Source organism: Mytilus californianus, unplaced genomic scaffold (genome assembly GCF_021869535.1).
Source record: "Mytilus californianus isolate M0D057914Y unplaced genomic scaffold, xbMytCali1.0.p SCAF_1, whole genome shotgun sequence".
In the NCBI taxonomy this organism is placed as follows: domain Eukaryota; kingdom Metazoa; phylum Mollusca; class Bivalvia; order Mytilida; family Mytilidae; genus Mytilus; species Mytilus californianus.
This window is the reverse complement of record NW_026262581.1, coordinates 79,968,287-79,991,674: the sequence shown is the minus strand read 5'-3', so window position 1 is coordinate 79,991,674 and position 23,388 is coordinate 79,968,287. Positions and strand designations below refer to the sequence as shown.

At 35.7% G+C, this 23,388-nt stretch overlaps 1 protein-coding gene across 1 annotated transcript in view; it reads left to right on the top strand.

Annotated features, from left to right (window-relative positions):
• The window catches only part of LOC127738040 (origin recognition complex subunit 1-like), a 30,659-nt gene extending 7,474 nt beyond the window's left edge, over positions 1-23,185 (top strand). The window contains exons 6-14 of the mRNA XM_052249106.1: positions 896-1,298; positions 2,199-2,296; positions 2,799-2,900; positions 13,895-14,066; positions 14,496-14,603; positions 16,853-17,002; positions 18,179-18,468; positions 18,954-19,078; positions 22,629-23,185. Of these exons, the coding sequence (XP_052105066.1) occupies positions 896-1,298; positions 2,199-2,296; positions 2,799-2,900; positions 13,895-14,066; positions 14,496-14,603; positions 16,853-17,002; positions 18,179-18,468; positions 18,954-19,078; positions 22,629-22,795 (1,615 nt within the window). The 3' untranslated portion in view covers positions 22,796-23,185. The remainder of the gene's footprint in view (positions 1-895; positions 1,299-2,198; positions 2,297-2,798; positions 2,901-13,894; positions 14,067-14,495; positions 14,604-16,852; positions 17,003-18,178; positions 18,469-18,953; positions 19,079-22,628) is intronic.
• Positions 23,186-23,388: the final 203 nt, after the last annotated feature.

Here is a 23,388-nt window from a genome sequence, read left to right as displayed (position 1 = left end):
TCAGATTTATGTTTTGTCAAATTTTCAAATTCTGATTAAGTTTGGCTTAAGGGTTTCTTACAAATCTCTTTTCAATTTAGATTGATTTCAAACTATTTACCTTTTTAATGGGAATTGTGCGTGATGTATGAATTATTGTCAAATACAGATATAATTTGATGAATCAAACACACCGTTCATTCATTGTGTGAAGTATTTTTATGGTATTATTTTACAAAGCAGTCATAAAACTTACTTGTGCTATTATTCTATATATTTGTCTGCTAGTTGCTTGTTCGTCAAGTTCAAGAATGTGTAGGTTAATACAGAAAGTATAAAGTTTAATAAAAGAATTTTAAAAATACATTTTTCAGGGGTTCATTGATTTATGAACCAGTCCAATTCACTAACAAATAAAAAAAAATTGATGTATTTACCTCATATAATTCTTGGACTATTTAATCATTTGTTTTGAAAATATACCTTGGGGATCTTCAGTGTGAAACAAAATGTAGCACATTCTTTGGTTTATGTCATGCATGATGAATATAGAGTGGAATCAACACAGATAATTAAGCGGCATATAGTTTTAAATGGTTACATTGTCTGATGAATACAGTCTATGATAAAGTAGTCTGCCATATAGTCATTTAGAAGTGGAAGCACTTGTAACCAGCCATAGAAAAGGTTCCTAAGGCCAAAATTAATTATACTTTTTTTTAGGGATTCCCTGTCTATCCTTTTTATGCCTCAGTCTCAAATTAAACACAATAAAAAAAAGAATTCATACCCATCTACTCTATTTTCCTTAAGGAGGAATTACTAACAGCATACTATTTTGATTAATAATGCTTATCATATTGATTAAATATGTGTAAACAAAAATAATTTAATTTATTGTGGTGGAACCTTTCAGGAAGATAGATTATAATGAGGCTACGGGAAAAGTGGACTTCGGTTTGAATGATTCTAATGATGTATTTGTAATGGAAGAAGCTAGTGATAGTGACAATGATAGCCTTGCTAGTCTCAAACAACGAAGTAATAAGAAGAATTCAAGAAGTAAATCAACACCAGATAGTGATAGTGACAATGATAGCCTTGCTAGTCTCAAACAACGAAGTAATAAGAAGAATTCAAGAAGTAAATCAACACCAGATAGTGATAGTGACAATGATAGCCTTGCCAGTCTCAAGCAACGAAGTAATAAGAAGAATTCAAGAAGTAAATCAACACCCGATAGTGACAGTGACACTGATAGCCATGCTAGTCTCAAAAGACAGAGTAATAAGAAGAAAGCAAAGAGTAAATCAACACCAGTGAGTATATGATACAAGACAATTTTATTATTTAACAGCAATAAACTATAAACAGATATACACAATATTTCAGAATTAAAAATTTAAGATCTCTATGCAAAAGAATTTTTGTGTCAAATATTTACTAATGTTTCAATTATCAAAATTTCTTCTTCTATTTGCAAAGGTTATAATTTTTACTTCCAGTTGTAGTTTGACATTGCAACACTGATTTTACATGTACATTTTAAACATGGATACCATTTCATAATATAAACCTGCCTGGAAAGGATGACATTTGATGTTTGTCATGTTTGTGCCGCCAGAAATAGATTGATTTGTTTTTTAAAAGGCAAACAGTCATTTTCAGTAATACTTTGTGTTGACTGCATATTTATTTACAGCAGAATGCCTTGAGTGTGTAGGTAAAGGTAGAATTTTTGGTTAGCTTGCTTGTTAGCTGAACCGTGAAGTCATTATAAGGTTAAGTATACTACCCTCCTTTCGGAGTAGTCTAGTCCTACAGATAGATAGGTTGGTTATCTGTCGCACTAGTCTAACTCTTAAAGGAGGGTAGTTTACCTAACCTAACAATGACTTCACGTTCAGCAAACAAGCAAGCTAACCTAAGATATTACCTTTACCTACACACTCAATGCATTCTGCTGTAATTGAACATGGCAATATAGTATAGGCCTCTTAAAGACAGGTCATCAATAAAAACTTTTTTACTGTTTACATCCAATCTTTGTGAAGTAGGTAAATATCAAGTATGAATATTAAATTGATTGATATCTCATGGAAAACATGTCTCATTGAAATTGTGGTGCATGCTTAGCAAATTCCAAAATTAAGTTAACTTCAAGAAATTAGGAACTTGATATGAATTTCAACCAAGTCTTATAAATATGTTTTTAACAGAATCGTAGATCTACTGCAAGTGAGGTAACACCACATATCCCTGGCAGATCACGACCATTGATGTCACCGTCAAGTGTTTTGGAAGAGGCAAGAGCTAGGTAAACCTACTAACTTAAGTCTTTACTGATCAAAATTAAAGATTACTGTTTGTATTTTTATTGATTGATAGATTATTGTTTGCTTAACATCCAGTGACTTATATTTTGAATGATACCGATATGGAACTTCCAGCAAATGCTGATCTTTTGCAGAATTATATAAACAACATTTTAAAGCATACCATCATAGATCAATTATTCATGGTGAGGCTGAAATGAAATTTTGTTTTATAGGGGTTTGGTGTACATTAAATATGATATCTACTTAAAAACAAAAAAAAATCTTTCAGGTATTAACTATACATAGATTGCTTGACCTTAATCTTCTTGTTCTAACAGTTAAAACATGTTGAGCAGAGATATACCTGTTAATTGTTTTAACTAATGGTTTTGGAATCATATGTACTAAATACTGTAGGAGGATGAGTGCGTAAACCCAACAAGGAAATTCTGTATGTTAAAATTTGAATTCAATGCTATGTAATGAAAACATGTTTTGCAGGTTACATGTGTCAGCAGTACCTGATTCATTGCCATGTAGAGAAAAGGAATTTGAAGATATTTTTAGTTTTGTAGAGAGTAAAATATTAGATGGAACTGGAGGGTATGGTTATTGATAATAAATATTACTATATGATTGTTTGACATCAACCTTTTACTAGCCCACCATAATGTTTCTGATAAAATATGATATTTTCCTCGCATGATGTAATGCATGGTGCATGTACTGCTTTGACACCTTGCACACAGGCATATTGAAAACATTTTTTTCCATTTTTGATGGAAATTGGTTTTGCTAGAGAAAATCTAAACCAAAAATATGCTTTTTCTTTTAATATTAAAATCCACGAAAAAAAATGCTTCAATTATTTATGTTATCACACAAACCTTGTAAAATGTATTTGTGGACTTGTAGCATATTTGCCTTCAGTGCAGGTTGTGGGTTCAATTCACAAGTAGGGCAAAAAAAAATACTTGATTGTTATCTTCTGAGCTAGCACATAAGAATTCTAATCTAATATAATAAGTCTTGTACAAATCGGGGTGCGTATTCATGTCACAATAACATGTTCTCTTTTTGAATATCATTGAAAGATTGCTCATCCATTCCTCACCCAAGTTAAATCAAATTATATTTTCTTTTTCTTGCTTTTTTAAAATCATGAAAAGTATTTGGCAACAAGAATAGATCACATTCAATTTTTTTTAGTACATATGAGAAAATAAGAAGATATATATTACTTGTCTAGTGGTAGCTTCCTAAAACTCTGTATAATATACTATTGCCCAGAAATTTAGAAACGATCCTGGTAAACTTATCGATCCTTTAAATAAACTTATTCTAAAAGGTTACCAATTCAACACTGTAATTAGATCATTAAATATTGTTTTTATTGGTACTAAACTGTTATCAGTAAATTAAAGCAAACTAAATATTATTGTTATATACATATACACATTCATGGATCTACAATCTGTCGATACCTGTATCTTGGCATTGCACAAGGTCATGTTTTCTCTGACTGTTTATGATGTCTTTACACTAAATCCATTGGATGTTGGATGTGTACGGATTGATAATTTAGTCTTAGATGCATGATTTTTTTTATTAGTTGTTAGTGGCTTTGAACTAGCTGTCAGTAACTGCCAGTACTATCAGATCTGTACTTAGTGTCTTTTTGTTGTTTGGATGTACAAGTACCCGGCCACGTCCACTTGTATTTGTAGTATTTGTATTTTTATCCACCTGATGAGTTAAACCTCTTTCAATTGATTTTTATACGACCGCAAAAAAATTTTGCGATCGTATATTGGTATGACGTCGGCGTCGTCCAAAGACACATTGGTTTTCACACTCTAACTTTAGTTTAAGTGAATGGATCTCTATGAAATTTTACCATAAGGTTCAAAACCACAAAAGGAAGGTTGGGATTGATTTTGGGGGTTATGGTACCAACAGTTAAGGAATTAGGGGCCAAAAATAAGCATTTTTGTAACTTCCAGACATAACTTGTGTGTTAGTGTATGGATCTCTCTGACATTGTACCACAAGGTTCCAAATCACAAAGGGAATGCTGGGATTGATTTTGGGGGTAATTGCCTCAAAATTTTAGGAATTAGGGGCCAAAAAGGGGCAAAAAACAAGCATTTTTCTAGTTTCATGATAATAACTTGTGTGTAAGTGTATGGATCTTTCTGAAATTGTACTACAAGGTTCCATATCACAAAGGAAAGCTGGAATTGAGTTTGTGGGTAATTGCCCAACACGTTTAGGAATTAGGGGCCAAAAATAAGCATTTTTCTAGTTTCCAGACAATAACTTGTGTTCAAGTGTATGGATCTCTCTGAAATTGTACTGCAAGATACCATACCACAAAGGGAAGGCTGGGATTGATTTTGGGGGTAATTGCCTCAAAATTTTAGGAATTAGGGGCAAAAAACAAGCATTTTTCTAGTTTCAGGACAATAACTTGTGTGTAAGTGTATGGATCTTTTTGAAATTGTACTACAAGGTTCCATATCACAAAGGGAAAGCTGGGTTTGAGTTTGGGGGTAATTGCCCTAAACGTTCAGGAATTTGGGGCAAAAAAGGGGCCTAAAAACAAGTATTTTTCTAGTTTCCAGACAATAACTTGTGTTCAAGTGTATGGATCTCTCTGAAATTGTACTGCAATCTACCATACCACAAAGGGAAGGCTGGGATTGATTTTGGGGGTAATTGCCCAACATGTTTAGGAATTAGGGGCCAAAAATAAGCATTTTTCTAGTTTCCAGACAATAACTTGTGTTCAAGTGTATGGATCTCTCTGAAATTGTACTGCAATCTACCATACCACAAAGGAAAGCTGGAATTGAGTTTGTGGGTAATTGCCCAACACGTTTAGGAATTAGGGGCCAAAAATAAGCATTTTTCTAGTTTCCAGACAATAACTTGTGTTCAAGTGTATGGATCTCTCTGAAATTGTACTGCAAGATACCATACCACAAAGGGAAGGCTGGGATTGATTTTGGGGGTAATTGCCTCAAAATTTTAGGAATTAGGGGCAAAAAACAAGCATTTTTCTAGTTTCAGGACAATAACTTGTGTGTAAGTGTATGGATCTTTTTGAAATTGTACTACAAGGTTCCATATCACAAAGGGAAAGCTGGGTTTGAGTTTGGGGGTAATTGCCCTAAACGTTCAGGAATTTGGGGCCAAAAAGGGGCCTAAAAACAAGCATTTTTCTAGTTTCCAGACAATAACTTGTGTTCAAGTGTATGGATCTCTCTGAAATTGTACTGCAATCTACCATACCACAAAGGGAAGGCTGGGATTGAGTTTGGGGGTGATGAATCATAAGGGGGTTCAAAAAATTTGGGGGAGGGATTTTTTTTTCCTTTTTTCTTTCTTTCAAATTTTCCATTTTAAATTGGTTATTTCTGATTTATATATAAAAGCAAATAATAATGATATGGTTTGAATAGGTAAATTAAAATTTTTTAAGTTCTTAGACCACATTCATTCTGTGTTAGAAACCTATGCTGTGTCAAATATTTAATCACAATCCAAATTCAGTGCTGTGTCAAGCTTGAATGTTGTGTCCATACTTGCCCCAACTGTTCAGGGTTCGACCTCTGCGGTCGTATCAAGCTGCACCCAGCGGAGCATTTTATTATAGTTTGTTCTTATGTTGTACTGTTACACCACTGTCCCAGGTTAGGGGGAGGGTTGGGATTCCGCTAACATGTTTAACCCCGCCACATTCTGTATGTATGTGCCTGTCCCAAGTCAGGAGCCTGTAATTCAGTGGTTGTCGTTTGTTTATGTGTTACATATTTGTTTTTTGTTCATTTTTAGGCAGTTAAGCTGCCTTATGCGAGCACCCTAGATTTGTGTTCTACCCAATAAATGCTGAAATACGTGCCATTGTTATTATCTAGCTGGCTATTATGTTATTTATAACTAATTGGACATTTTTTTAATACTTTTATTTCTGGAATACAAAAAATATGACCAGAAAAACCTTAAATGATCGTCGAACTACCCAAAACTTTTGAAGTTGCACATAGGAAGTAGTGCTCAATAGAAATCCGTACGTAGTTTATTATCCCCTGTGCTTTTGGCTACGATGTCAAAGAACAATTGTATGAAATATTTCATCGCCGAAAATCGGTAATTACAAGTCGTTTATATTTCCCAAATGGCAAAATGCGCAGGAATATTGTTCATGTACAACAAATCTCTATGATAGAGGAAATAAAGTTATATAAGTGGGTGGTAATTTCTAACTTATCTTGCCAAATAAGGTTGTTGTTATTTTATGAATGAAACGAGGTCATGAAAACAGATGCGGAAATCGACGTTGATGGGATGTTTTAAGTAATGTGGACAACTCGTCCCCTAGACAAGTCGGACCGAATCCACTCAAACCGTCTAAGAGGACAACTTTGACCGTTTGTCAGATTTACTTAGGGTTTCATAAAAATATGAGACTAACATGTCTAGCGGAGCCATTAATCTTTTGTTTGTGCATTGGGGTCTATTTAGGGGTATTTGGAGGGGACTCAAGAAGGGAGGGGTTTACTATAGAACCCTATGGGATTTTTATATTTTTAAATTTTCAAATGACTCAGTAGGTGATAGACACATGCAGTCTTCAGTAATGAGAACAGGACAATACAAAAAAATCAACCAAAATATAGGGTGAGTCCCTGGGGGTCATCCCAACACCCTTCAATTTGAAGATGTACTTTATAATAATTTGGGGGAGTCCCCAGTACCGTCCCACCCCCTCCTGTTTGAGAACTTGGAAATAGTCAAGATCCCCACCCCTAAACCATATATATTCATGTATGGGACAATAAAACAAATCAAAAATGAAATATAGAGAGTCCCTGGGGTCACCCCAACCCCTCCTGTTTGAGAACTTGTAAACGGTCGAGATCCCCACCCCTAAACCATATATATTCATGTATGGGACAATATAACAAATCAAATGAAATATATGGGGAGTCCCTGGGTTACCCCAACCCCTCCTGTTTGAGAACTTGGAAATGGTTGAGATCCCCACCCCTAAACCATATACATTCATGTATGGGACAATAAAACAAATCAAATGAAATATAGGGGGAGTCCCTGGGGACACCCCCGCCCCTCCTGTTTGAGAACTTGTAAACAGTCAAGATCCCCACCCCTAAACCATATATATTCATGTATGGGACAATATAACAAATCAAATGAAATAATGGGGAGTCCCTGGGGTCACCCAACCCCCTCCTGTTTGAGAACTTGTAAACGCTCGAGATACCCACACCTAATATATATTTACTTGAATGGGACAATAAAAGAAATCAAATGAAAATAATTTGGGGGAGTCCCCAGTATCGTCCCACCTCCTCCTGTTTGAGAACTTGAAAATGGTCAAGATCCCCACCCCTAAATCATATATATTCATGTATGGGACAATAAAACAAATCAAAAATGAAATATAGAGTGAGTCCCTGGGGTCACCCCACCCTCTTCTGTTTGAGAACTTGTAAACGGTCGAGATCCCCACCCCTAAACCATATATATTCATGTATGGGACAATATAACAAATCAAATGAAATATAGGGGGAGTCCCTGGGGTCACCCAAAGCCCTCCTGTTTGAGAACTTGGAAATGGTTGAGATCCCCACCCCTTAACCATATACATTCATGTATGGGACAATAAAACAAATCAAATGAAATATAGGGGGAGTCCCTGGGGACACCCCCCGCCCCTCCTGCTTGAGAACTTGTAAACAGTCAAGATCCCCACCCCTAAACCATATATATTCATGTATGGGACAATATAACAAATCAAATGAAATATATGGGGAGTTCCTCGGGTCACCCAACCCCCTCCTGTTTGATAACTTGGAAATGGTCAAGATCCCCACCCCTAAACCATATATATTCATGTATGAGACAATAAAACAAATCAAATGAAATATATGGGGAGTCCCTGGGGTCACCCCAACCCCTCCTGTTTGAGAACTTGTAAACAGTCGAGATCCCCACCCCTAAACCATATATATTCATGTATGGGACAATAAAACAAATCAAATGAAATATAGGGGGAGTCCATGGGGTCACCCCACCCCCTTCTGTTTGAGAACTTGTAAACATTCGAGATCCCCACCCCTAAACCATATGTATTCATGTATGGGACAATATAACAAATCAAATGAAATATAGGGGAGTCCCTGGGGTCACCCAACCCCCTCCTGTTTGAGAACTTGTAAACGGTCGAGATACCCACACCTAATATATATTTACTTGAATGGGACAATAAAAGAAATCAAATGAAAATAATTTGGGGGAGTCCCCAGTATCGTCCCACCTCCTCCTGTTTGAGAACTTGGAAATGGTCAAGATCCCCACCCCTAAACCATATATATTCATGTATGGGACAATAAAACAAATCAAAAATGAAATATAGAGTGAGTCCCTGGGGTCACCCCACCCTCTTCTGTTTGAGAACTTGTAAACGGTCGAGATCCCCACCCCTAAACCATATATATTCATGTATGGGACAATATAACAAATCAAATGAAATATAGGGGGAGTCCCTGGGGTCACCCAAAGCCCTCCTGCTTGAGAACTTGTAAACAGTCAAGATCCCCACCCCTAAACCATATATATTCATGTATAGGACAATATAACAAATCAAATGAAATATATGGGGAGTTCCTCGGGTCACCCAACCCCCTCCTGTTTGATAACTTGGAAATGGTCGAGATCCCCACCCCTAAACCATATATATTCATGTATGAGACAATAAAACAAATCAAATGAAATATATGGGGAGTCCCTGGGGTCACCCCAACCCCTCCTGTTTGAGAACTTGTAAACAGTCGTTATCCCCACCCCTAAACCATATATATTCATGTATGGGACAATAAAACAAATCAAATGAAATATAGGGGGGATCCATTGGGTCACCCCACCCCCTCCTGTTTGAGAACTTGTAAACAGTCGAGATCCCCACCCCTAAACCATATGTATTCATGTATGGGACAATATAACAAATCAAATGAAATATAGAGGAGTCCCTGGGGTCACCCCACCCCCTCCTGTTTGAGAACTTGTAAACGGTCGAGATACCCACACTTAATATATATATATATACTTGAATGGGACAATAAAAGAAATCAAATGAAAAAAATTTGGGGGAGTCCCCAGTATCGTCCCACCCCCTCCTGTTTGAGAACTTGGAAATGGTTGAGATCCCCACCCCTAAACCATATATATTCATGTATGGGACAATAAAACAAATCAAAAATGAAATATAGAGTGAGTCCCTGGGGTCACCCCACCCCCTCCTGTTTGAGAACTTGTAAACGGTCGAGATCCCCACCCCTAAACCATATATATTCATGTATGGGACAATATAACAAACCAAATGAAATATAGGGAGAGTCCCTGGGGTTACCCCAAGCCCTCCTGTTTGAGAACTTGGAAATGGTTGAGATCCCCACCCCTAAACCATATACATTCATGTATGGGACAATAAAACAAATCAAATGAAATATAGGGGGAGTCCCTGGGGACACCCCCGCCCCTCCTGCTTGAGAACTTGTAAACAGTCAAGATCCCCAACCCTAAACCATATATATTCATGTATGGGACAATATAACAAATCAAATGAAATATATGGGGAGTTCCTCGGGTCACCCCATCCCCTCCTGTTTGAGAACTTGGAAATGGTCGAGATCCCCACCCCTAAACCATATATATTAATGTATGGGACAATAAAACAAATCAAATGAAATATAGGGGGAGTCCATGGGGACACCCCACCCCTCTTGTTTGAGAACTTGTAAACAGTCAAGATCCCCACCCCTAAACCATATATATTCATGTATGGGACAATATAACAAATCAAATGAAATATTTGGGGAGTCCCTGGGGTCACCCCACCGCCTCCTGTTTGAGATCTTGGAAATGGTCGAGATCCCTACCCTTTAACCATATGTATTCATGTATGGGACAATATAACAAATCAAATGAAATATAGGGGGAGTCCCTGGGGTCACCCCACCCCCTCCTGTTTGAGAACTTGGAAATGGTCGAGATCCCCACCCCTAAACCATATGTATTAATGTATGGGACAATATAACAAATCAAATGAAATATAGGGGGAGTCCCTGGGGTCACCCCACCCCCTCCTGTTTGAGAACTTGTAAACAGTCGAGATCCCCACCCCTAAACCATATGTATTCATGTATGGGACAATATAACAAATCAAATGAAATATAGGGGAGTCCCTGGGGTCACCCCACCCCCTCCTGTTTGAGAACTTGTAAACGGTCGAGATACCCACACTTAATATATATATATACTTGAATGGGACAATAAAAGAAATCAAATGAAAAAAATTTGGGGGAGTCCCCAGTATCGTCCCACCCCCTCCTGTTTGAGAACTTGGAAATGGTTGAGATCCCCACCCCTAAACCATATATATTCATGTATGGGACAATAAAACAAATCAAAAATGAAATATAGAGTGAGTCCCTGGGGTCACCCCACCCCCTCCTGTTTGAGAACTTGTAAACGGTCGAGATCCCCACCCCTAAACCATATATATTCATGTATGGGACAATATAACAAACCAAATGAAATATAGGGAGAGTCCCTGGGGTTACCCCAAGCCCTCCTGTTTGAGAACTTGGAAATGGTTGAGATCCCCACCCCTAAACCATATACATTCATGTATGGGACAATAAAACAAATCAAATGAAATATAGGGGGAGTCCCTGGGGACACCCCCGCCCCTCCTGCTTGAGAACTTGTAAACAGTCAAGATCCCCAACCCTAAACCATATATATTCATGTATGGGACAATATAACAAATCAAATGAAATATATGGGGAGTTCCTCGGGTCACCCCATCCCCTCCTGTTTGAGAACTTGGAAATGGTCGAGATCCCCACCCCTAAACCATATATATTAATGTATGGGACAATAAAACAAATCAAATGAAATATAGGGGGAGTCCATGGGGACACCCCACCCCTCTTGTTTGAGAACTTGTAAACAGTCAAGATCCCCACCCCTAAACCATATATATTCATGTATGGGACAATATAACAAATCAAATGAAATATTTGGGGAGTCCCTGGGGTCACCCCACCGCCTCCTGTTTGAGATCTTGGAAATGGTCGAGATCCCTACCCTTTAACCATATGTATTCATGTATGGGACAATATAACAAATCAAATGAAATATAGGGGGAGTCCCTGGGGTCACCCCACCCCCTCCTGTTTGAGAACTTGGAAATGGTCGAGATCCCCACCCCTAAACCATATGTATTAATGTATGGGACAATATAACAAATCAAATGAAATATAGGGGGAGTCCCTGGGGTCACCCCACCCCCTCCTGTTTGAGAACTTGTAAACAGTCGAGATCCCCACCCCTAAACCATATGTATTCATGTATGGGACAATATAACAAATCAAATGAAATATAGGGGAGTCCCTGGGGTCACCCCACCCCCTCCTGTTTGAGAACTTGTAAACGGTCGAGATACCCACACTTAATATATATATATATACTTGAATGGGACAATAAAAGAAATCAAATGAAAAAAATTTGGGGGAGTCCCCAGTATCGTCCCACCCCCTCCTGTTTGAGAACTTGGAAATGGTTGAGATCCCCACCCCTAAACCATATATATTCATGTATGGGACAATAAAACAAATCAAAAATGAAATATAGAGTGAGTCCCTGGGGTCACCCCACCCCCTCCTGTTTGAGAACTTGTAAACGGTCGAGATCCCCACCCCTAAACCATATATATTCATGTATGGGACAATATAACAAACCAAATGAAATATAGGGAGAGTCCCTGGGGTTACCCCAAGCCCTCCTGTTTGAGAACTTGGAAATGGTTGAGATCCCCACCCCTAAACCATATACATTCATGTATGGGACAATAAAACAAATCAAATGAAATATAGGGGGAGTCCCTGGGGACACCCCCGCCCCTCCTGCTTGAGAACTTGTAAACAGTCAAGATCCCCAACCCTAAACCATATATATTCATGTATGGGACAATATAACAAATCAAATGAAATATATGGGGAGTTCCTCGGGTCACCCCATCCCCTCCTGTTTGAGAACTTGGAAATGGTCGAGATCCCCACCCCTAAACCATATATATTAATGTATGGGACAATAAAACAAATCAAATGAAATATAGGGGGAGTCCATGGGGACACCCCACCCCTCTTGTTTGAGAACTTGTAAACAGTCAAGATCCCCACCCCTAAACCATATATATTCATGTATGGGACAATATAACAAATCAAATGAAATATTTGGGGAGTCCCTGGGGTCACCCCACCGCCTCCTGTTTGAGATCTTGGAAATGGTCGAGATCCCTACCCTTTAACCATATGTATTCATGTATGGGACAATATAACAAATCAAATGAAATATAGGGGGAGTCCCTGGGGTCACCCCACCCCCTCCTGTTTGAGAACTTGGAAATGGTCGAGATCCCCACCCCTAAACCATATGTATTAATGTATAGGACAATATAACAAATCAAATGAAATATAGGGGGAGTCCCTGGGGTCACCCCACCCCCTCCTGTTTGAGAACGTAAACGGTCGAGATACCCACATCTAAACCATATTTATTCCTGTTCACCATTTCAAAAAGATTTGAATGACATACAGGGTCAATCTCCTTGGTGTCACATATGCATATCACTTTACTAGACCAAACCAATATTAACTGGACTTTGCCCAATGTCAGGCGACCATGGGAATGACGAATTATGGGGGCTTTGTTTGGGAGACTTCGTAACGGCATCCTGTTACAATTATTTCTTGTTTATTATAAAAAAAAATTGATGCAAAAAATGAGTCTAGATAATTGAATTTACTTTAATTGTTTATTAAATTATTTCTGGGCCTATCATAATTTTCATTTATGGCTCATTTTAAAGAAAACATTTAAATCTTTCAAGCAGTGTAAAGCCCAAGAATGTTTGACCAACTGTTTTATAATCACCTGTCATTTTATTCCAAACTAGGTATGGAGTCACATCATGCACTTGGGGATGAAGATGGGGGTCATTTACATTGATATATGAGTTGCTTTTGAAAACCTTGATGAAATATTAATTAATTTGCCTTAATAATCAATTCATTTATTGAACATAAATGTACAATATACGAATGTTTAATGTTTGTTCTTTCAAATCTTAAAAAAAAATTGAAGCAACATTGCCACAGTTTTCATAATTACGTTTGCCTTGGTTTTTGGTTAACTGCCTACAGCGCTTACAGTGCTTTGATTTGTACATAAATTAGGCCGTTAGTTTTCTCGTTTGAATTGTTTTACATTTTCATTTCGGGGCCTTTTATAGCTGACTGTGCGGTGTATATTGGTCAGTAGTTGTATGAATACTTTGAAATTCAAGCATCAACATAGTTCTTCAGTCAATCATCATCCATTTGCTGACATTGAAATGACTAAAATTTGTCTCACTTCCTGTTTCTGTTATATAGAACTGTGATTATAAAAAAACAAACGCATGAATTTGTTTTGTATCATGAGAATCTTTTATAATTATTTTACAGGTGTATGTACATATCAGGTGTACCTGGCACAGGCAAAACAGCTACAGTCCATGAGGTGATCAGGGCCCTGAATAAAGCATATGAAGATGGGGAATTAAGCCAATTTAAGTACATATCTATAAATGGAATGAGATTAACAGAGCCTAGACAGGCTTATGTACAGATACTCAAGGTACAGTGCTAGATAAAGTTTCTTGATTTTCCAAGTCATTACTTATTTTATTTTAATACTATCAAGTCAGGTAGTTCTTTCATCAGGTAAGTCTTCATTTCACTGATGTTATATCAAATTGAAAGATTTATCAGACAAACGGATTTATTCCCATCATTGTTTATATGCCGTAAATATTATGAAATTTACCATTTGTAAAATGAATAAAGATGTAAGATATATGTATGTTACAGAATCTATCAGTGTAAATTGCACATTTTAAAAAGGATAAATTGAGTGGAACATTCACTTTTAAAGACTGCAAGAAATGTAAAGATTATCATGTTGACAAATAATACATTGTGTAAGAACCCTAACATTATCATTATAAAAAAAAATACACCAGCATCTTTCTGGATATGACATTACAGCTTATAATTAATTTTCCAGCAACTGACTGGACAGAAAGCTACACCTGACCATGCTGCTGATTTACTGAACAAAAAGTTTACAACACCTGGACCAAGAAAAGAAACCATTGTTATGTTGGCTGATGAGGTTTGTTTAGAAAATCAATATTACTTGATGCTTTTATGAATAATAAGAGATGAGGGATAAAATAAAATTAGGCAGCAGCCCACAAAAAATAATGAATTATGAATGTGCATCATTATATTAATATTTTTATGCCCCTGCCGTAGTGGAGGGGGCATTAAGTTTTACCCTTGTCCATCTGTACATACGTCCATCCGTCTGTACGTCCAAAAGTTGGTTTCCATTCTCTAACTTTAGTTTGCCTCAACCACATGTAATGAAACTTATACACAATGCTTATTACCACAAAACACAGATCTAGTTTGAATTTTGGTGGCGTCATTTTAACCGTTCTAGAGTTATGCCCCTTTACAAATTGAAAAATTGCTGAATTTTTCGTTTCCATTCTCTAACTTTAGTTTGCCTTAACCTAATGTTATGAAACTTATATACAATGCTTATTACCACAAAATATGGATTAAGTTTGCATTTTGGTGGTGACACTTTTACTGTTCTAGAGTCATGCCCCTTTAAAAATTGAAAAATTGCTGAATTTTTCGTTTCTGTTCTCTAACTTAAGTTTGCCTTAACCTAATGTTATGAAACTTATATACAATGCTTATTACCACAAAATATGGATTAAGTTTGCATTTTGGTGGTGACACTTTTACTGTTCTAGAGTCATGCCCCTTTAAAAATGGAAAAATTGCTGAATTTTTCGTTTCTGTTCTCTAACTTAAGTTTGCCTCAACCAAATGTTATGAAACTTATACACAATACTTATTGCCACAAAACTCAGATCAAGTTCAAATTTGGGAATTTCACTTTTACCGTTCTTCAGTAATGTCCCTTTATAACTTTATATGATATGCAAGTGGGGGCATCATCTATCGGACACATTCCCCATTTATTCATAATGGTTTTACTTGATGTTGAGTACAACATCATCCTTTCTTTGATGTTAAAAGGTAATGTGATGAAATGTTTTAATTCAGGTTGCTGATAGAGAGTCATGAACCTTTTGAATTTGCTTTTCTTTTCGGACTTTTACAACTACAAAGTTAACCAAAGTATTATTCTGTCAGATGTTATAATGTACATATATACAGTTTTAATTTATAGGTGTTAATTTCCGCCACAATAAGAAGGACTTCACTTCCTTTTTTAGCTCACCTGGCCCGAAGGGCCAAGTGAGCTTTTCTCATCACTTGGCATCCGTCGTCCGTTGGCGTCGTCGTCGTTAGCTTTTTACAAAATTCTTCTCCTCTGAAACCACTGGGCCAAATTTAACCAAACTGGGCCACAATCATCATTAGGGTATTTAGTTTAAAAAATGTGTCCGATGACCCCGCCAACCAACCAAGATGGCCGCCATGGCTAAAAATAGAACATAGGGGTAAAATGTAGATTTTGGCTTATATCTCTGAAACCAAAGCATTTAGAGTAGATCTGACATAGGGTAAAACTGATTATCAGGTCAAGACAAATCTGACAACCTGTTGTCAGGTTGCTGCCCCTGAATTGGTAATTTTAAGGAAATTTTGCAGTTTTTGGTTATTATCTTGAATATTATTATAGATAGAGATAAACTGTAAACAGCAATAATGTTCAGCAAAGTAAGATCTACAAATAAGTTGTCATGACCAAAATTGTCAGTCGACCCCTTTAGGAGTTATTGCCCTTAATAGTCAATTTTTAACAATTTTTCGTAAATTTTTGTAATCTTTTACAAATATCTTCTTCTCTGAAACTACTGAGACAAATTTAACCATACTTAGCCATAATCATTATTAGGGTATCTAGTTTAAAAAATTTGACTGATGACCCCGCCTTCCAACTATCATGGCCGATTTGGTTAAAAATAGAACATAGGGGTAATATGCAGTTTTTGGTTTATATCTCTGAAACTAAAGCATTTAGAGCAAATCTGACAGGTGGAAAAAATGTATATTAGATTAAGATTTATCTGCCCTGAAATTTTCAGACGAATCTGACAACCCGTTGTTGGGTTGCTGCCCCTGAGTAAGTAATTTTACAAAAATTTTGCAGTTTTTTGTTATTATCTTAGATATCATTATAATATCTAATATCTAATACTATTAATTATGATTTTAACCTTATTTTACATGATTTCCAAAGTTTCAGTAAATACAGGTGAGCGACACAGGCTCTTGAGAGCCTCTAGTTCGATTAAATCAATTGATCTTAGAAAAATCTCATTTTCACCAGATATGACAGGCCTCAATAACTATCATAATCTTTATATATTTCAGCTTGATTTGCTATGGACAAGAAAACAAGATGTTATGTATAATCTATTTGACTGGCCATCACAGCGACATGCTCGGTTAGTTGTCCTAGCTGTTGCTAATACTATGGATTTACCAGAGAGGATAATGATGAAAAGAGTTGCCAGTAGAATTGTAGGTTTTATTTTGAAAAGTAGAACAATGCTTGAAAGATATTTAGTTGAATCTTCTTTTTTCTGTAGATATATTTTTGGCTTATATATATTCCGATAGTATCAAAATACAGTATATGACCTTGGTCCTAAAAAAAATTGGCACCTAATAATTAGGACCCAACTAGTTAAGGAGTCGAAGGCCTATATTAATCAGCATGTCAAAAAGCATTTTGGCTCTACAACTTTAAAATCCTTGTAGTTCAGTAATAAAACTTGGTATGATTATTCACCACTACTAGAAGGTGTGTTGTGTACATGGACGAAAAATGAATATTGAAGAAAGTTTGATCAAAAACTGAGTTCAACTTTGTCACCCCTATGCATAAGTACAAAAATTGTTTCCGCTCTCCAACTTTAAAACTCCTTGGAGTTCAGGGATGAAACTTGGCATTATTATTCGCCATTAATAGGTGTGTTACATACATGGACAAAAAGCTAGTTCAAATTAGTCATCCCTGTGTATATATATGGATTAAGCCTGGTTACTTCAAAAATTGCTGAAAATGGATAATCATACAGAAAGCCTTTCAGATTTACTAGTCTGTTTAATTTATTGTGTATCAAGGTAATACACAATTATTTTGTATTTAAAAAATGCCTATATATTACTCCCTATATTGTTAATTCCTCTTATATTTTAACATACATTTATGTGCATAATTTCAAAATATACTTCAATAGTTTTTTTAATAGTATGTATGTATGTTCTGTATATTCCTCCTTTAATAGGACCAACACCATGGGTTATGGTGTAGAGGAGGATATTGGGGTATGATTTCCATCCACGTGAAACCAGAAACATTAGAATTATTAACTGTTTCCCTGCTAAACTCATATAATTGGAGAGTTAGAACATTAATTTAAATGGTTGCATCAGATCATCAGTGTCAAATAATGAGATTTGATGGTGTTGCACATCATCCTCAATACTTTTCCATCCACACTGGTTTTTTGTGAGCTGACACATTAAAAAATCTTGCTCAACATGTCTCTAGTGAGAAAAAGTGTTCATATAATTTCAACAATTTCCTGTCCTGTATAAGGTTGAGCAATTGTCAGCCAGCTGGAAGTTTTAAATCGATCCTTAACTGTCATTTAGTGAACGCGCAATCATATGAGGTTTATTCTGTTTCAGGGACTTACAAGAATGACATTCCAGCCTTACACTTTCAAACAGTTACAGGAGATAGTCGTATCCAGAATGAAAGGGCTGAAAGCATTTGATTCAGATGCTATACAGCTGGCTGCTAGGAAAGTAGCAGCTGTATCTGGTGATGCTAGGAGAGCTCTGGATATCTGTCGTAGATCTACTGAGATAGCTGAAAATAGATCTCCTTCAAAGAAAACCAACATCTTGGTTGGAATGTCGCATGTTGATGCTGCACTTCAGGAAATGTTCTCTTCTCCAAAAATAGTTACAATCAGGTTAGTTTTCTTGCATATTAGTTAAATTTTATTTTCAATATAACACTTAAATGTAATTTTACTTTATTTGAAAGATTTCCTTGAAAATTTTACACAAATGTAAAATAAATGAAGGGAGATAATTATGGTCTATAAAAAGAATAGAATGGATTTTCATTCCAAGACCAGGGAGCAGGAGAGTGTGTGAACTAATTTTAATTGATATAAAACTTAAAGTAAGAGTGCATACAAAGATTTATTTTTAATACTAATATTTGATTTTTCATTCTTCAACACTTGAGTCAGAGGTCACACATATCTTTGGTAACACTGTTGACACTGTTGGCAAAAGAAAAGTTAGTAATGTTATCACTTCTGTCTAAATTACACCAGTTAATTTTAAATTTATTTCCACCATATGTAGGTTGTGAAAGAAGTGTTTTTCTTTGAAACCAATTTTGGTTTAATCCCAGTTAATGATGTTTTTTTTTTTTTTATAATATCAGAGGACTGTCAAATCAAGAGAAACTATTCCTGAGAGCAATTGTAGCTGAGTTCACCAGGTCAGGATTAGAGGAAGCTGAGTTTTCTAGGATATATACACAGCATATATCACTATGCAGATTTGAAGGTAAACAATTCCGGGTGAAATATTATAAATTGATGTAGCCTTTCTTGCAGTTTTATCACAATATCACAATACTTTTCTGAAACCTTTTGAAAGAGAAAGACTAAAATGGAAGAAAATAAATTCACAATTGGTTGAATGTTTATCTGAGAGTGCCTCATGGAGTGAGTTTTAAATACCAGACACTCTGCTCATAAAAGAAACCTTGCAATAACTGAGGGGTCCATAGAAGACCAATAATATGGTTTCAAAATGTTCCTTGTCAGTCCATTACAAGATCATTATACACACTGCAAGCATAAGGTTGTTTTTTTGTTGAGCCTGTGACTTTTGTCGCAGAAAACTCGACATAGGGATAGTGATCTGGCGGCGGCGGCTTTAGCTAACTTCTTAAAAGCTTTATATTTTAGAAGGTGGAAGACCTGGATGCTTCATACTTTGTATATAGATGCCTTATGTTACGAAGTTTCCATCTGTCACATGTCCATTGTCCTTGACCTCATTTTCATGGTTCAGAGACTATTTGAAAAAAAAGTTGTGATTTTTGGTAATGTTAATTTCTCTCTTATTATGAGTAATAGGATAACTATATTTGGTATGTGCGTACCTATCTAGGTCCTCGTGCCCGTCAGACAGTTTTCACTTGACCTCGACTTCATTTCATGGATCAGTGAACAAGGTTAAGTTTTGGTGGTCAAGTCCATATCTCAGATACTATAAGCAATAGGTCTGGTATATTTGGTGTATGGAAGGATTGTAAGGTGTACATGTCCAACTGGCAGGTGTCATCTGACCTTGACCTCATTTTCATGGTTCAGTGGTTATAGTTAAGTTTTTGTGTTTTGGTCTGTTTTTATACGCCCGTCAAATTTTTAATTTTACACACTTCTTAGTTATATTAATCTTAAGATCTGTATACTTTTTGGTGATGATTCAAAATTTTATTTTTGAGTTATTGAGTATTTTGTAAAAAAAGGGGGAGGGGTTTTTCACATGTCGCGCCGTATCTCTAAAAGGATTTATGATTATTGCTTAAAATTTTACACACTTCTAAGTTATATTAATCTAAAGATCTTTATACTTTTTGGTTTGATTCGAAATTTTATTTTTGAGATATTGATTTTTTTTTTTTTAAAGGGGGGGTTTTCACATGTCGCGCCGTATCTCAAAAACGATTTATGATTATTGCTTAAAATTTTACACACTTCTTAGTTATATTAATCTAAAGATCTGTATACTTTTTGGTTTTGATTCAAAATTTTATTTTAGAGATTTTGAGTTTTTTGTAAAAAAAAAAAAAAAGGGGGGTTTTCGCATGTCACGCCGTATGTCAGAAACTATTTATGGTTATTGCATAAAAATTCACACACAAGACGACGGGCGTATCATGCCCTCATGGCGCAGCTGTTTATTCTTATACTTTATGCAATAGGTCTACTATATTTGGTGTATGGAATGATTGTAAGGTGTACATGTCCAACTGGCAGGTGTCATCTGACTTTGACCTCATTTTGATGGTTCAGTGGTCAAAGTTAAGTTTTTGAGTTTTGGTCTTTTTTCTTATACTACCGTAGAAAGGCTTGTATAGTCCGCGGTTTTATTCTCCAAAATTGGACCTTCCAGACGGGGTGCGGACTATAGAGTACAATAAGCAAGAAATAAGAGAAAAATTTCAATTTCGCGGGCGAGGTGGTTTGTTTACGTTCCGCCATCTTTGTTATTTATATTGCAGAGGGCGCTCTTATCATTTTTCAAACTAATAATTTTAACTCATCCATATTAATAAGTTATTTCTATTCAATATCAAATTAATACTGATAAATATAAAAACTAAACCTTTCATTACAAATTTCTCGTTTCTTTTCAATGCATTGGTTGAAATAAACTGGTATCTGCTTGATTGAAACGATACAAACATAGTGAAAAAGGCAACCGTAAACCAGCTTAGAATTTGTAAACTACAAAACGTAATCGGTTATTGTTCGTTCCGTTTTGGTGTTTCATACTGACTAATATGGTTTGTATTAGCTCAAGACCCTTCAAACATTAATGTGATAGATATATTAAAGACTGTTTTACAAAAGGATGGAACTGTTTTACTTTCAAAGTCGTATTATAGTGATATCTGTTATGTACGGATTTCGACTCTCACCGGTTAGTTTCTTCTTTTACACGTGCTTTTTAAACTTCCTGTTTAAACATACACAAGTTTCTAAATTGTTTTTTAAGTGAATTAAACTTATTTTAACAATCATGAAGCGTTCTAGAATCATTTACAAGCAGTTTCAGCTTCTGTTTGGTGATGGAAAACAGGTTTTTCCAAGAAAATACAGCAAACGACCGCACAGGATTTGAAATTACCGGAGTTTCAGTAGACCTTTTCTAACAGTTACAAAAAGTTTTTTTACCTAAAATTTCGTGGGGAGAAGGGGGTGCGGACTATGTACCAGTGCGAACTATACAAGCCTTTCTACGGTATATGCAATAAGTCAACTAAATTTGGTGTTTGGAAATATTCTATGATGTACATGTCAGTCTCGCAGGTTTTATTTGACCTTGGCCTCATTTTCACTGTTCATTGCTCAGTGTTAAGTTTATGTGTTTCAGTCTGTTTTTCTTAAACAATAAGCAATAGGTCAGCTATATTTGTTGTATGGAAGGATTGTAAGCTGTTCATGTCTGCATGGCATTGTTCATCTGACCTTGACCTCATTTTCATGATTCATTGGTCAATGTGTAGTTTTCTTGGTTAAGTCTATTTCTTAGAAACTATAAGCAATAGGTCAACTATATTTAGTGTATTGAATGATTGTAAGGTGTACATGTATTTCTCGTTTGGTTTATATGACTTTGACTTCATATTCTTGGATCATGTTAAGTTTATGTAATAGTTGTAGTAAAGCTTTCATTTGGGACTATCAACATTATATCAATGGTTAGTAAAGAAGGCGAGACATTTCAGCGTGTGCACTCTTGTTTATCATCGTGTTCATTCGTCTGTCGTACACGTTTTGTATTCTTTACTTCTAAACTAAATCAATGGTGTGGCACATTTTGTATATGTAAATACTCCTAATCCAGTAACTCAGATATAGGGAGCTTGGGATATGAATTTGTAAGCAGAGTTTTTGTCTCGCCTTGACAGAGTCAAAAAACGAGACATACGTATGCTGTTCCTGGAGACGGCGGCGGCGTCAACAATGTATTAGTTTGTGATTAGGTCTAGTTCATGGTGAACCACTAGTGGTAGGTCAATGATATGTGGTATGCAGTTGTATTAGCATTGGCACATCTCATTACCATAGAGAATATTTGGTCCTTACCCCTCAGTTATGGTCTATTGACTTTGAAACTTTTGCTTAGTTTACATGTATTTGTTTGTGATTAGGTCAGTTTAAGATGAACCACTAATGTTAAGTCAATGATATTCGGTATGCAAATGTATTGACATTTGCATTATCAAAATAACAAATAGGCGAGACATATCTCTGTGTTAACAGTTTATTTTTCTTTTATAGGTAATTTTGAATTCATCTTTTTTGTCATTTTGTAGGTTTAACCCCACCAACCACTTCACAACTGGCATCTATATGTTCAAGACTTGGTAGTATACGACTGCTGTTAGTAGAACATGGCCGCCATGACCTTCAAATGAGAGTGAGGCTCAACATCAGTCAAGATGACATTTTATTTGCTTTGAAAGAAAAGACAAATGTTTGATGATCATTGTAATACAAAGCCAAATGTGTTCATGAAAATATAGTGTATTTGTCTAGGAATATTTGTGTTTATGGAAGAATATTACGAGGTGTTGGTTTAATATTCATCAGTTATATAATTTAAAAGAACATGTGTTATTCAAAGTAGGTGTTTAATTGGCCGAAAGTTCATAAAAGTCATCAGTTACATGAACAGTATTTTTTAATTCAAAGTTGATCATCAGTTTGCTGAAATGTATTTTTTTAAAACATGATTGAGGTTTTTTTTAAAAGAATTGTTTTATTTATTAAAAAAGAAACAAAAAAAATTACGGAGGTTTTAACTGTCAATAAATGGAATGACTTAAGTATTTTATCTGATTTATGTATTTCATTATATTAATATAAAGATCCTGATGTTGATATCATAAGAAATAATTTTAAATTATTCATAATATATATATATATATACATTTGTGTACATATAAAATATGTGATGAAAGAATTGTAAAAATCTCTGTAATTATCTGGCAATAAAATTGTAAATATTAAGATGTATTTTTTGTATCCCATTGTTCTACAAAATAAAGAAACATCAATCCTAGCATCATAGTA